At 37.4% G+C, this 15,572-nt stretch overlaps 1 protein-coding gene across 1 annotated transcript in view; it reads right to left on the reverse strand.

Annotated features, from left to right (window-relative positions):
• Positions 1-15,572, reverse strand: part of LOC111142428 (G protein-coupled receptor 155) — a 39,991-nt gene that overhangs the window by 20,524 nt on the left and 3,895 nt on the right. The window contains exons 2-6 of the mRNA XM_022495537.1: positions 14,613-15,109; positions 5,950-6,349; positions 3,797-3,962; positions 2,754-2,909; positions 486-569 (exon numbers count right to left, since the gene is read on the reverse strand). Coding sequence (XP_022351245.1) covers positions 486-569; positions 2,754-2,909; positions 3,797-3,962; positions 5,950-6,349; positions 14,613-15,078 — 1,272 coding nt within the window. The 5' untranslated portion in view covers positions 15,079-15,109. The remainder of the gene's footprint in view (positions 1-485; positions 570-2,753; positions 2,910-3,796; positions 3,963-5,949; positions 6,350-14,612; positions 15,110-15,572) is intronic.

The raw sequence follows: 15,572 nt of genomic DNA on the forward strand, positions 1-15,572 counted from the left end.
TCATTTTAAAGCACTGCTGAATAATTATCATGCTAGTTATACTAAAACTTCAAGTTTTATGATAAAAACCCTTCTTATGGTCTTTAGCAGTGTACATAATTGAAACAAACATTCTAAATACTAACCTTATATTTAGTAATTGTTTACATAAAAAATGTTAAACGTCTTTGTTTTATAATTTGAGTCATGCAAAGACTTGACTAGAAGAATAAGATCCTGAGAGAGTTCAATTTTTAATGATTATTTCTATTCAAAGTGTAAAATTATCACCAAATGCCATTATTAGCCTCAACTTTATATAGTTCAAGACATATTGTGGTATATAAGTTAGGGATAAATTAATTGTGATCAGTTGTAATTAACTGCAATTGGTAAAAAGTACTTTCGACTTCATAACTGGAAAAACCCAGCCAAATAATTTTCTTCTTTATAGTAGAATAATCAGTGAAAAAAGCATAGTTCTAAGTATCTGTATGTCTACTAACCTGTGCGATGAGTAAATTAGTTGTAAGCATATGTGGGAGCTGTTTGTATTTCTTACTCAAAAGAAGAATAGCCAGAGACCAGATCTTAAAGACAAAAGGTTCAAAGTTATTCAGGTTTCTTAACCTTTGGACTACTTATCAAATAACTCATTGATTGGCTTCTTTAGAGCACTCTCTTTATCTTGGTTCAGAAAGAAATTCCAATATTTTATTTACTTTAATCTGCCTAGTTCCCCAAAGAATATTAAGGTAAATTACCATACCCAAAGTAAAAAAAAAAAAAAATTTAAAGATTTTATTTATTTATTTGACAGACAGAGATCACAAGTAGGCAGAGAGGCAGCAGACAGAGAGGAGGAAGCAGGCTCCCTGCTGAGCTGAGAGCCCAATGCAGGGCTCCATCCCAGGACCCTGCAGTCATGACCTGAGCCGAAGGGAGAGGCTTAACCCACTGAGCCACCCAGGTGTAAAACCCCCCAAAGTAAAATTAATAGCATGGAGATGCGATAACATGGATGGACCCGCTAGTGGGCCCATCATGCTAAGTGAAATAATAAGTCAGACAGAGAAACACAAATACTATACCATTTCACTTCTGTGTGGAATCCGAATAACAAACCAAATGAACAAACAAAACAAAACAGACATAGACTTATAGATACAGCAAACTGCTGGTCACCAGAGGCGGGAGGAGCAGGGTGGCAGGTGAACAGGGGAGGCGGACTGAGAAGTACAATTATAAGTAAGTCCTGGGGATGCAATATACAGCATAGGGAACATGGTCAATAACATTATAATAACTTCGAACAGTGACAACGGTACCTGGGCTTATCATGGGGATCATTTCATAATGTATAAAAGTATCGGATCACCATGATGTATTCCTGAAACTAATTATATGTCATTTATATTTTGGGGAAAACAAAGCATGGAGAGATCCTATTGAAAATTAACTGTTCAAAAATGACAGGGTCAGAATGCCTAGGTGGCTCAGTCGGTTAAGCATCTGCCTTCAGTTTAGGTCATGATCCTGGGATCATGGTCCTGGGATGGAGCCCTGCATCAGGCTCCTTGATCAGCAGGGAGCCTGCTTCTCCCTCTCCCTCTGCCTGCCGCTCCCTGTGCTTGTGCACGCTCTCTAGCTCTCTCTTTGACAAATAAATAAATAAAATCTTTTTTTAAAAACGACAGGGTCTTTAAGAACTAATGCCCTGACCAAGGTCATGTTCTAACTTCCCCCACCTTGGGTGGCTGGGTAGGACACAGGCTCACAGCCAGCTATTCAGGAAAAGATCTTTCATGGGAGATGCAGTTACTGCACTCTTCTAATTTTGATTCCACCATTGCCTCATGAGGTATCCAAATTCCAGGCAGTCTGACTTCAAACAAAGCATACAGCCCACCTTGAGACGAACTATCTTGCATTCTTCATATATATAAGGATTGGGTTTCTATTCTCCCTCTAAAGTGGCCAGCTACGTATGCTGGTTGATTTCCTTCTTTCTTCTCCCCTCCCTATCAATCAAAATTCATATCATCCCTCTCCCTAGACTGTCCTCTTGTCGAAGAGCACAGATTTTAAGAATATGTAACAGAAGTGAAATTTCCTAGAAATTACATTAATAACACATTTACTTGTTGTCCACACACATGTTCACCCCTACCTCCTTCTTTTAACAGTAAAAGCTGTTTTTTCCCCAGCCAGAATGCTGCTTGAATTCCATAAGCAACTTGAGCTACAACTCCAGTTGTTAGATGTTTTAGTATTTAATTTGAACTAGATTTATCCAGAAAGCTTCGTTGTCATTAAATGGGTGGTCAGACAATCCCTTCCAACCCCATGATTCTACAATTAGCTAATACCAATAGTATTCGTAGAGTGATCTGCCATTTGCAGATGCTTTTCACATGCATTGTCATATGCGATCCTTAAAAGAACCCATGGAAATAGGTAAAATTAGTATCTCTATTTCCTCACTGAGAAAACTGCAGCTTAGAAAGGCTGAGATATACGCCTAGTCGGTGATAGGGCCAAAAGCCAGTGCAGGTCTGACTAAATCTCACGCCTCATCTGCTACACGACTCTAACTCTCAAAAGGAAAGACACAACTCAGAAGGCTGATATCACATTTTACGGGCAGGTTTTAGTTTTCTCTATTGCATAAGAGATTTTTTAAAACAGATTTTTAAATCCTAACTTTCTGTTACCAAGCTATTTTCAAACTCATTCTGCGGTTTTCATTCATATTTACAGTGAAATGTACTTACCAAGGAGACAAGGCTGATAATACTTATATCAAAACTAACATTCTGGATGGCATATGCCAATGGCTTAGGGTCCATTGTAGGAAAGGTTAGTAACCAGGCAGAAACGTACATGATTGGCGCAGACACAAATGTGCTTATTACCATCCCTGAGGTTATCTGCAAAAAATGAAATCAAATTGAGAGAAAGGTCATAGTCTCAATAAAACAATGACCCTACATTTTAAATAGTCACAGCACACCAAGGCTTCTAAAATAAAAGCAAGAGTCACTAAAAAGACATCATACATTCCAGCATGTTCTCAAATACTATATCCCCCTTTCTGAGAGTCCTTAAACAAAAACACAGTTAAGTTCCTTTGGCTCCTCTTCCACTCTATGCTCAATTAATATTCACACATAACCAGAATTAGACACCCCAAGCTGATGATTATCTTCTGGGTTCTAGAAAGTAAAACCGTATTAATGATCTAATTAAACTGATGACCAGTTTCCTTCCACACTATTTCATAAAATATAGGGCAATAAAATCAATTTTTAAAAAATTACCAGGTAAACATTTTACAGATTAAATAATGGAACTAACCTTTGTTAAACAGTTTAGTTCCTTCAGGTTATATTTTGAAAACATTTAGTGCTATAGATAACATATGCTTAGACACTGTTAATAATTCGGTGTTAATTGATTTTAGCTATTTACTGCAACTGATTATGTGGTGTTTTGCATCTGGTGAATTAACAGTGAATGAAACAGATTTTTTTTACCCAAATTTCAAAAGTTACCATACTACAAATAACCTTTAGGCTTCAGCAGAAGTGCAACAATAAAATATTTAAAACTAAAAAAGACTAATGAAAAAAGTTATGGCCGAGAAAAGACCCCAGATTAAGTAACTCTATTACCTGAAGTTACCTGATGCCTCCTTATTTACAATGAAGTAGCTTTCACATATCAAATTCTCATAAAAGAAGGCTGATCTCTCTGCTTTAAAAATTCATTTTTCTGCTAACTGTACAATTAAACTTAGAAGGTAGCATATACGTACAATCTCTACTTCCATGTTGAACTGTGTTGCAAAGATAGCCACTCCTGGTGCTACAGGAAAGACACCATACAAAAATGCATAATTTGATAAACTTGTATGGTTCACTACACTGTCGCCCTTGTCCAAGAGTTCCACCATTTCTCTGCACAGAAGTGGGAGCACCAGGCTGAAAAAACAAGAAATGTGTCATTCACTCGATCTCAAAGTACACTGGTCCCTAAGGAGGTGATTATTTCAGTGAACTTGGCATTAGGTTATTCTTCTCCTGCCCAAAAGGTCTATCTATTTGCATGCACATATTCTCTACATGCCTACTTGTGAACATTTTGAAAGAATCAAGAATTCAACTTGGAGCCACTTAGGTGTAACAGTATTCTAAAAAATGTTTTCAACATCAGGGATTAGGAGGAAAAAAACCCTCAGCTTTGGTTCCACAAATAATTTTCTCTCCAAAAATTTTTAAAAGTTGTAACTGTAGCTGCCGTTTCTTGTTTCCTCTACCAGAAAACTGAGATGTTAAAAGAAAAAAAAAGATTGATAATCTAAGCAAACTTTTTTCAAGAAAATTACTAAACTTCTTTTTGGAAAGAACCCCTGGTCTTTATTATGATTTGGGGTTTAAATGGTTCACCTGTTGATAACAGTGTGGCTCATTTAGATTCTGAAAGCCAATAGAAAAATAGGCATCTTACAATTACCTCTTCATCACTGTGAAGACAAAAGGGTTGGGCAGAGGGAACTGAAACAGCTAAGGTACAGCAGAAAAGTAGTGAAATCCAGACCTGGTGGAGAGTCAGTTATTAAACAAATCCTTTAGGATTCCATAGAAAGAGAATATAAAGGAAGCCGAGCTAATGAAGCTGTCCTCTAAAAAGAACGAGGCCGGGATTGATAACATTGTCATAGTAGGACCTATGCTCTAGTACAGAATACAAAACTGCTCTTACATGTACTTTTTAATTTAAAAAATAGACAAAAATATCTAATAGGGATCAAAGACCCACAAAAAAAGTTTTTATTTTTATTTTTTTTAGGAAAAAAGATTTTTTTCAATGAGAATATTTAAATATTACTTGTAAGTTGAAGTTGACAATACTATTAACATTAGAACCAGGGGTGCCTGGGTGGCTCAGTGGGTTAAGCCCTTGCCTTTGGCTCTGGTCGTGATCTCGGGTCCTAGGATTGAGTCCCACCCACATCGGGCTCTCTGCTCAGCAGGGAACCTGCTTCCCCCTTTCTCTCCGCCTGCCTCTTTGCCTACTTGTGATCTCTGTCTGTCAAATAAATAAATAAAATCTTAAAAAAAAAAACCCAAACAAACATTAGAACCATATTTATGCCTGCAGCAATACTAATTAATACTTCATTAAAAAAATTAATACTTTGTTTCCAAGGAACATAATGCCACACCATAAATAATTTTCAAAAGTTATATTCATTTTTATTATTTTGGGAAAATATAGACCCTATCTCATATTGCACTGCTTTTGTGAATTTAACAGTCTACACAAGGCTAATTTCAACAGTTAAGTATGCCCAAAGTGCCTTGGGGTAGTGTCACAGTAAAATTATGTCCCCTTCACCATGAAGTACAACTCTGTGGCTAATGAACTAAGTAAGCTGAAGAACTGTTAACTAAGGAACTGATATAAACTTTATTTGATAAGCTAGGATCAGATAGTTGAGAATAATCATTTGTATGGACTTCCCTATTTAGAAAGTTCAACCACCCACAGAATTATAGAATATTTTCCCCAAACTCATGAAAACAAGCTTGCACTCAAAATTATTGTTTTCATCATAACCAACAGGGCTTTAAAAGATTGGAAAACTCAGAAATCCTGTAAAATTTCCTTTAAAAATATGATCAAACTGGGACATTAGGAGATACTAAGTAAGATTATAAAAAAGTTAAAGGAAAACCAATAGTCTTTATCTTCTGGCAGTAAAATGGAAAGAATAACTTACACAGAATAAGGAAGTAACTTTCCACAATATACCAACACCACATTTTCCTTTAAATGACAGATACTCAGAAAGGAGTATTACTATCAGATTATTTAGGGGGGAAAACAGTTGCAAAAACATCTCAGGAACTGGCTAAACAAGGCTTTCACAAAGTACAGTCCCCAAGTTAAAGAAATGGAACTTACAGTTTAGCTGTGATGAGAAGAATTAGTACAACAAATGCTGACTTCTTCAGTTTCTTTATTTTCCCCACCATTGTAAGACCAAGGTAAAATAGAGCTGCTCCCGAGAAAGAATTTGCAAGTCCATCAAGAAAATTTTCCATATATATGGGCACCTTTTGATCAAGAATAAAATTGAAGGCAATGCCAATGAAAACCATAAATACTATTGGGTTCTGTAACACACGCAGAAGTCCAAGTCCCACAATTTTCACTTTGTTTTGAGAAGCATTTTGAGTGTCTTTCCACTTCTGGATTTCACAGAAGATAAATCCTATAGGGTTCAACATCATAAGAGATATTGGTGCCACCAAGTAAATGTACTGGAGATATTCTGGGTATGTGGTTTGATACAAAGCTTCAACTGCAAAACACGAATGAAAATTGCTTTTAAAATGATTACCACAGAAATGCAGTAATATATTATGTAGATAATGTTTTCCATGCTTACTTATAACATATTGTAAATTAATATAAGTAGTGCACAATGACCTCATTAGCCTACTTTGGAAAAGTAAATTTTAGTAATAAAGCTTACAAGGAAGAAGAACACACTATATTAAATGATATTTAGCCTATGAAATGATGATCAACTTTAAAAAATTATTGTTAGTGAGGGGTGCCTGGGTGGCTCAGTCAGTTAAGCATCTGACTTTGGCTCAGGTCATGATCTCAGGGTCCTAGGGGATTGAGCCCCTTGGCAGGATCTCTGCTCAGTGGGGAGTCTGCTTCTCCCTCTGTTCCTCCTCCCTCCCCTCTCTCCCTCTCTCTCAAATAAATAAATAAAATCTTTAACAAAATTACTGTTCATGAGACCCACTAATTTTTACTATGTAGAGGCTAAGACTAGTCTCAAAAAAAGGGCAGAATTGTAGAATCCTTAAAAAAAATTCCAAACACAAATCTAGTAAGGAATTAAACATTTAAGTAGTAATAGCAACAAGGTGATTTGATTCCCTTGAGAGAGGTTTCAACTGGAGTGGGGAACCGAAGCCAGGCTACAGAGGGTGGGAGAGAGAGTAGGAGACAATGAAAGAAATAATGGGCACTGAAGCGATAGAGTCCAAGCTATCATGGAAAAGAAGCAAAGATGGCAGGTGGCTCTCAGACAAAATGCAGAGGAGTCAGACACTGGAGGGCCCTCCGAAGTCCAAAAATGGTGAGTAGTTGGAAGGTCAGGAGTTCAGAGTAAGTCAGATAGTTGAGCTACTGCTCTTAATATGTCCCAAGTGCCTAGGTCCAGGATGTGCCATGGGAGTTGGTGGCTGAAAGGGAGTAGAGGAAACATCACTGGAGTTGGAGAAGTCAGGGACTGAGAAGGGAGAGGATTTAATGGGTAGTACACATGGATGCTAACATCAAACCAGATAATGGCAGGGGCACCTGGGTGGCTTAGTCAGTTAAGCATCTGCCTTTGGCTCAGGTCATGATCCCAGGGTCCTGGGATCAAGCCCCATGTCAGGCTCCCTGCTTAGTGGGGAGCCTCTTCTCCCTCTCACTGCCACTCCCCCTGCTTATACTCTCTCTCTGTGTGTGTCAAATAAATGAATAAAATCTTTTTTAAAAAAAGATAATGGCAAGACTTGGTAGTTGAGAAGACAATGAGCCAGATATTAAAGTCCTCACTAAAGGAGGAGGAATGATCAGAATGAGGTCACCAGATGAGAGCAATGAGGATGAACAGACTAGGTAGGCCCTATGAAACCCAAAGAAGCAGTTCCTATGGAAGAGCAGAGAATAAGGGCCTAGCAGAGGTACGAGGTGTCTATGAGGATGCCAGCTCTGTCTGCATGTAGGTTGCAGGTGAAGAGAAAATAAGCAGCCTCCATTTGAGAGGAATGAAAAGGAATGAACGCTTTCAGGAAGACCCAGGGAAGATGCCGAAGAATTAGGAATGAAAAGGTGAATCTAAGGAAGGTTCAGGAGGGGAATACAGTGGAGTCATGTGAGTACACATTTAACGAACACAAATTCAACTACGCTCTCTTTTTTCCCCCACAAGGCATGTTCCCAAACACAAACTAAATACATCACTTGTTCATTGAGGAAAAACAATGCTAGAGAAAAAAAATCTGGCTGTGTTAGACTTATGAGAAATGGAACAATGTACACAAAGTATGTGTTTTGTATTTTGTGGGCGATTTAAGGGATTTTTCAAGGATGTGACGCAACATGATAACTTTAGAACCTAAACAGTGCATAAAATGAGTCTCCCTGCAAGAGGCTAGGTGGGTTGGACTAGATTTCTAGCTGTTTGTTGTTGGACTGACAGTTGGTGGCTTGGTCTTGAGTTGATCAGAGCAACTTAGACCCTTGGAGTAAGCAACCTGGTCTCCAGGCACATTTTTGGCAATGAGTTCCAAAATTCAAGCTAATATGTATAAAGGATGATTCATAGATAATTGGAGGCTGAGAAAGATTAACAACAACAAAAAAGAACAGCCACAATCACTTGCTAAGACAGAGGCAATCATGTGAAAAAAATGTAAAAGATTAGATTTCTCAATTTACATTAAGATAAAGTTACACAGGTAGGAAAATATATTTGTTTACTTACTCAGGATACATAAGTTCAGTTAATGTCATGCACATGTCTGGTACAGTTATGTAACTAGATTATATAACCTTTGGAAGTCTACCTGGTTCTCATTAGCTAAAACCTACTTTTGTGTAGGATTCCATTCCCTTTTTTTTCAGCTAAGCACATACTGGGGTCTATAATACCCCTGAAACGAAGCAGAGGCTAAACAAAACATATTTGATTATACAAAATTTCACAAATTCTTCCTATTGATTTCCAACCTAGATATACAAGTTCTATATCTCTTAGTGGTTTTCTTTCATGCTTCATAAAGTTTCAACTTTTAAGTAAAAAAAAAAAAAAAAAAAAAAAAAGGCGTCACTTTTGATAACTATTTCTAGACCCGTCCACTCCTTCTAAACAGATATTCCATCTCTAAGAGAAAATCTCAAGTTTTAAAATAGAGAGTACACTTTGGAAAAGCCTTATGTTTTCGATCTGAGTTCAGGAATTTTCCCAAGTGGCCAAAATAAAATGCATGAGGTGTTTGCTCTGACAACCTTCAGCAGACAAAGCCCCTTAGGTTAATGCTTTTCTCCAGAAATCTACTCTCTCCGCACTCCAGCACTTCATCACCATCTGATAATGGACCTTAGATTGTTTTAAAAGCTCAATGCAAATTTGAGCAGCAGTTTTTTATTATCTAAAGCTAACCAACCACTAGGTCCAACCACTAAGTCCATTCTTCTTTCGCTGGATCTTTTCTATTTTCTCCTCTTGAGCCACTAGTCAAAAATCTCAAAATTGGATTAATGTGTTTACTAACTTATATCTTTTTGGTTTTTCTCGACCACTCCCTTGATCCATTTTATTCACTGCTGACAATATCCTCTAAATCTTAACTTTCAAAACGTAATGATTTTCCCACAATTCTTACCTCCCAAAGAACAAGTCAACATGCTGATCATCATTCCCCAACTACTTGAAGTCTCTCTTTCCTTACCTAAATCTTGCCTACAGTTTAAGGCCTGTCTCAGGTACCAATGCTTCCCCCTGGTCTTCAGTCTCTGTGCTGGACCTCCTCTCCTCTAGATGGCTCTGGCTTCTTTTGTTTCCTATTAGTGCCCTTTCATCCCATTCTGACCATCCTTGATGGCATCACTTCAGAGCCCTCAGGCCCCAGCACAGGGCTGAGCAAATCTGTAAATACTTGCAGAATGCAATTAGCACATCAATGAATGCCAAAGTTTTCAAAGTAAAAATGTATTTTGTAACACAGAGGATCAATATCTAATTGTTCTTTTTTAGACCTGTTTCTTTTTATACCCATTTTTTTCTCTTTTCACACACTGAATATTTATAAAGCAGGTTACTAGCAGCACATTTTGAGTCAGCTGAACAGGTATATGGAGGTAAAAAAGGCACAATCTAAAGGGAGAGCAAAAATTGGGAATAAATAAATATTTGTCAAATCACGAGAAGAACAGGGCTCAACATGGAAATTTCAGTCCACTTCTGCCATTCGTTTGCATAATTGAAGTTACATATTTATCTGTGAATTGGCATTGCTTCTATTACCAATCAAAAGATGGCTTTTTAAATTGACATATATGAAAGCAGTGACCTATATCAACAAATTAGATTTATAATGATTATGTCAACCATTAAGTTATAATTAATTAACGCTTACAAATAAAGCTCTTGGGGGGAGGAGAGAATCCTACTATGAAGAACTAAAAGACAAAATTAGCTACCCACTGGGGCTCCTATTTTGATTCCTGCCGGGCTTCAATCCCTAGCAAACAACACAAAGTCCCAGACAAGATCATTCTATTATTTGATGGCATATAGTTAAATGCTTCATTTCCTTTCTGTTTACAGCTCAAGCACTAGAGCATAATTATGATTAGTTGGGGTACTTATGCTATCAGCATTGTTTGAAGAATAAATTATAGGACTTAACTATGCCTTATTAGTATCTTTTAATGACAGAGGTAGGGAATGATTCTGTTTTGCTGAAATCAACATTTCACCTTGGTAGATTCTTGGTTTCTTCTTAAACTCATAATTCTTAAAGTACCTTTGAAAAGAATTGTTCTAAAAAATAGCGAGCTTCTCTATTAGTCTGATAAATGCACTGTAGCCTTCTGTCACTTGAATATAGATAAATCATTTGAATATAATTTCATAGGCTTATAGTTGGCATAAAATAGCATAAAAAAGGAAACATGAATGTCCTTTCTCTTTATTCATTAGCTTATCTTCTGATCCTTCTCCTGAGTCACCTGTAAATTGGACTGATACTGTGGAACAAAAGCAGTTTTAAAAAGGACATTTCTCAAAAAAAAAAAAAAAAGGACATTTCTCATAAGATATGATGTTTATCTGTTAACAAAAGAGTGGAAATTCCTGGGAGACATCACACAACAAACAGAAAGTGTCTTCTCTCCAGAGATACAGTCTTCTCCCTTCATCCCAAGAATGCCCAGAAAGCAGATGGGAAAGGGCAGCAATAATCAATCAGCTCCTCGAAGCAGATACACAGCCCTACAGCTCTGTACCACCCCTTCCAATCTGCAGACACATGAGAAAGCACTTTTGTGTATACTATCGGTTTCTGGTAATGTTATTGTCTACAACCTAATGTAACAAGAGCTCTTACATTATTTGTAATTTTTTTTTTTACTTTATTTTTTTAAAGAAATAGTTTCTTTCTTTGAAAGATTTTATTTATTTGACAGAAAGAGACCCAGCGCGAGAGAGAACACAGGCAGGGGGAGTGAGAGAGGGAGAAGCAGGCTTCCTGCCGAGCAGGCAGCCGGATGTGGGGTTGAATCCCAGGACCCCAGGATCATGACCTGAGTCAAAAGCAGATGCTCAACAACTGAGCCACCCAGGTGCCCCCATTATTTGTAGTTTAAAACCAAAAAATGACAACTCAAATTTTACCAGGATAATCATCAGGGAAATTGGACTAGCATACTGCTGGGAACATGATTATTACCAAACTCAGTGATCCAATGTGGGACATAAGGAAAACAGTGATGAAGATAGCTGACTACATTTTTGATTTGGAGATTCTGCCTTAACATGAAAATGCTCATCTAGGGGCGCCTGGGTGGCTCAGTGGGTTAAAGCCTCTGTCTTCGGCTCAGGTCATGATCTCAGGGTTCTGGGATCGAGCCCCGCATCGGGCTCTCTGATCAGTGGGGAGCCTGCTTCCTCCTCTCTCTCTGCCTACCTCTCTGCTTACTTGTGATCTCTGTCAAGTAAATAAATAAAATCTTAAAAAAAAAAAAAAAAGAAAGAAAATACTCATCTAATTGGTCTTTTCCACTGCCACTCATTTCATGGAATACCTTTAGAATAATATAAAGAGGGGCACCTAGGTGGCTCAGTGGGTTAAAGCCTCTGCCTTCAGCTCAGGTCATGATCCCAGGGTCCTGGGACTGAGCCCCGCATCAGGCTCTCTCCTCAGCGGGGAACCTGTTTCCTCCTCTCTCTTTGCCTGCCTCTCTGTCTACTTGTGATCTCTGTCAAATAAATAAATAAAATCTTTAAAAAAATACAATAATATAAAGATAAAGAAAGTCTTTTATTCTCTCTGATATTAATGGGTTACAGGCTAGTTAGGTCTTCTAAAGATTAAACAGGCATGTTACATAACTGCGTGGCATAAGAGAATGCCTAGGATTTAGAGCCAAAAGACCTAAGGTTTGGATCTCAGTCACATTAGCTGTGTGACCTGGGAGAGACAATGAAATCTCTCTAAATCAGTCTCCTTATTTGAAAATGAGGATTAAAAATATCTGCCCTACCTCAGGTAAGTATATAAGAAAATATAAAGTTACAGGGATGCCTGGGTGGCTCAGTTGGTTAAGCCACTCCTTCGGCTCAGGTCACGATCCTGGGGTCCTGGGATCAAGTTCCGCATCGGGCTTCTTGCTCGGCAGGGAGCCTGCTTCCTCCTCTCTCTCTGCCTGCCTCTCTGCCTGCTTGTGTGTACTCTCTCTCTCTGACAAATAAATAAAATCTTTAAAAAAAAAAAAGTTACAAATGTTAGTTCTGTTTAGTTGTGGATTTACTAGTCTATGAGAACATGAAACTATAGATAGTTTATGCCTAAATTAAGATAATGTAATATTTGTTACTTAACACTATGATACTGAGCCATTTATAAGGTCTTTATGCCACAAATACCTCAAGTTTATATTATTTAATGCTCCTGAGGAGATGGACTTTTATTTTATTTCCAAAGTGTTTTATTTCCAAAGTCTTTATTTAAATCCTTGGTTTAGGAGCACCTGGGTGGCTCATTTGTTAAGTGTCTGCCTTTGGTTCAGGTCATGATCTCAGGGTCCTGGGATCCACCCCTGCATTGGGCTCCCTGCTCTGCGGGGAAGCCTGCTTCTCCCTCTCCCTCTGTCACTCCCCCTGCTTGTGTTCCTGCTCTTGCTGTGTCTTGCTCTGTCAAATAAATAAATAAAATCTTTAAAAATAAAATAAATGCTTGGTTTATCCTAATTTTAAAATTCAATAACCTTAAAGGAACACCTTTATAGCTACTATTTATAGCTTAGTCATCTAGGAGCCCAGATTTTCCTCGCTCATAAACCTGCTTTACTCAGAGTTATTTAATTTCTAAGATTTAGCTCCATTTCTGGTAAGCAAGAGGGAGGAGGTCAAAGGAAGGGAAAAAGGAAAAGTATACCCAGTAGAATCTTTTTGGTGCCAGAGGTGAAATAATTAACAGTTTGGGTTGGGGGAGAGTTTTAAAACTACTGAATAAGGAATCTGAAAGTTAATGGTAGTTTTCATTTGTCCACTTCGATAAATTTCTTTCAGTCTCTGCTCAGAAGATATACCATCAGAGAAGCTTTTATTGACCCCCTATATCAAATAGAACCTCCTCATTCCCAGCCCTTTATACTACTTTATTTTTATGGTCCTTGTCATTACCTGATATTATTTTAATTTTAATTTTATTTTCACATTAAAATGTAAGTTTAATATGTATGAGGACTTTGTTGTAGTTCCAGCAGCTAGCACAATCTTGGGTACGTAACAGTCCCTGTGAAGGTGTGAATGAATGTATGACTACATCCGTTAATATTCAGGTCCTCACACCATGACACATGGCCAAAGCATAACATAAACTGTAATTTAAAAATAAAAATATAAAAAGTAGCTACTAAGTAGTTAGTACTTAGGGTGTTCTGGAAAAAAGAATATGTTCAAGATATTCCCAGATTGGTATGTTTTATCAGGAAAACACACATAGAAACATAAAATTAGCCTGCCTAAAGAGTTGGAAAGGTTAAGAAGGAAATGCTGAAAAAGCAAAAGCGCTCACCATTTTCGTTCTTATACTGATTAACTTAAATTAACTTAAACTGAAGTATACTGACTTTCTAAATAACAAGCTCAACAACAAAATTTAATGTAAAACCATGTATATGCCAAATGGTAAGAAAAATGAGGGAGGGAAAAGAAGTTACTCATAAGTTTCCACTACTAACATTTAATAACTACTTTTATGCAGACATATATCTATCTTTCTTATGTAATTTAAATCAGAAACTGATCCCTTCTGGAGCCTGATCTTCTTTTGTGTGATTGGTGAGAAGAAAAAGAATATATTAGAAAGATAATTTATAAAGTTTATTTAGACATGACTATTTTAGGTCAACATTTGAAGGAGCTTCAAACTCCAAAGTTGAGGAAAAAAGAGAATTCATCCTAAAGTAAGAAATAGTTAAGAAAAAATATGAGAGATTTAAAAAAAATTTTTTTTTTAAAGATTTATTCCCTTTTGGGGGTAGGCATTATGGGCTGCTACAGAGTACAGAGATTTGGAATAAGGTTTTGTGATTTTCCTTTTTACTAACTAAACTCTACCCCCAATGTAGGGCTCAAATTCATGGGCCCCAAGGTCAAGAGCCACATGCTCTAAAAACTGAGCCAACCAGGTGTCCCAAGAGATATATTTTAGATATAAGTAAATATCTACCACTAACAAATGCCTAAATAAATTAAAGGACTAAATTTTGCTACTTCCTAAAACACCTGAATATTTTAAAAACTTGAAAAATAAAAAATAACTTACCTATAGGATATCCCAATGCAAAGTCATTACTTTGTGTGGCAAAAATAGGGAACAGTCCAGCTTTGCTAAATCGACTGTCAGGACTGGCAACCAATAAGGTTAATACACAGACAATGAAAAATACAGAAGCTTTGGCAATCAAGATACTGTATAGGAAAGACCAATCCACATTGGAAAAATTAAGTACAACCATATTTTTGAATAATAAAGCTGGAAGTGCAAATCTGGAGACAAAATTTCCCAGTCCTTTGGCCTGTGTTGATGTTATGACATTAGCTCTTCCTGCTATGTAGCCACAAAGGACAATGCCAAAACATTCTAGTAAGGCTGGAAAAAGCCTCGTTATTGACATTGAAGGTGGGTCATTAGTGGAATTAAATCTATGCACTACTGTTGAGGACAACGTCTTGCTCATATTGACTGCAATGGTTAAGTTCTCTGCAGGTAAATCAGAAAACGAATCCATTTTCTTTCACCCTCCAACTCCAACCAGATCTCTGGAAAGAAAGGAAGAAAGATTCAGTGCAACAATCAATAATGAGAATAATTCTAGTTGAAAGCATACACTAGCAAACCTAGACTTATCAAATGACCAAATAAATATATATACTTTCTTCAACAACCACCAGAGAAAAATACAATGAAAAAAAAAAAAAAAGGGTGAGAGTTTTTGTTAACAATAACCTTTTTTTTTTTTTAAAGATTTTATTTATCCACTTGACACAGAGAGAGAGAGATCACAAGTAGGCAGAGAGAGAGAGACAGAGAGGAGGAAGCAGGCTCCCCGCTGAGCAGAGAGCCTGATGTGGGTCTTGATCCCAGGACCCTGGGATCACGACCTGAGACGAAGGCAAAGGCTTTAACCCACTGAGCCACCCAGGCGCCCCAACAATAACCTCTTTACTCTCAAAGGTGGGTCAGCTCAAAATATTTATGTTGCTGTCCTATGTTCAGTATCAG

Source organism: Enhydra lutris, unplaced genomic scaffold, assembly GCF_002288905.1.
Source record: "Enhydra lutris kenyoni isolate GAN:26980312 unplaced genomic scaffold, ASM228890v2 scaffoldscaffold1, whole genome shotgun sequence".
Classification (NCBI taxonomy): domain Eukaryota; kingdom Metazoa; phylum Chordata; class Mammalia; order Carnivora; family Mustelidae; genus Enhydra; species Enhydra lutris.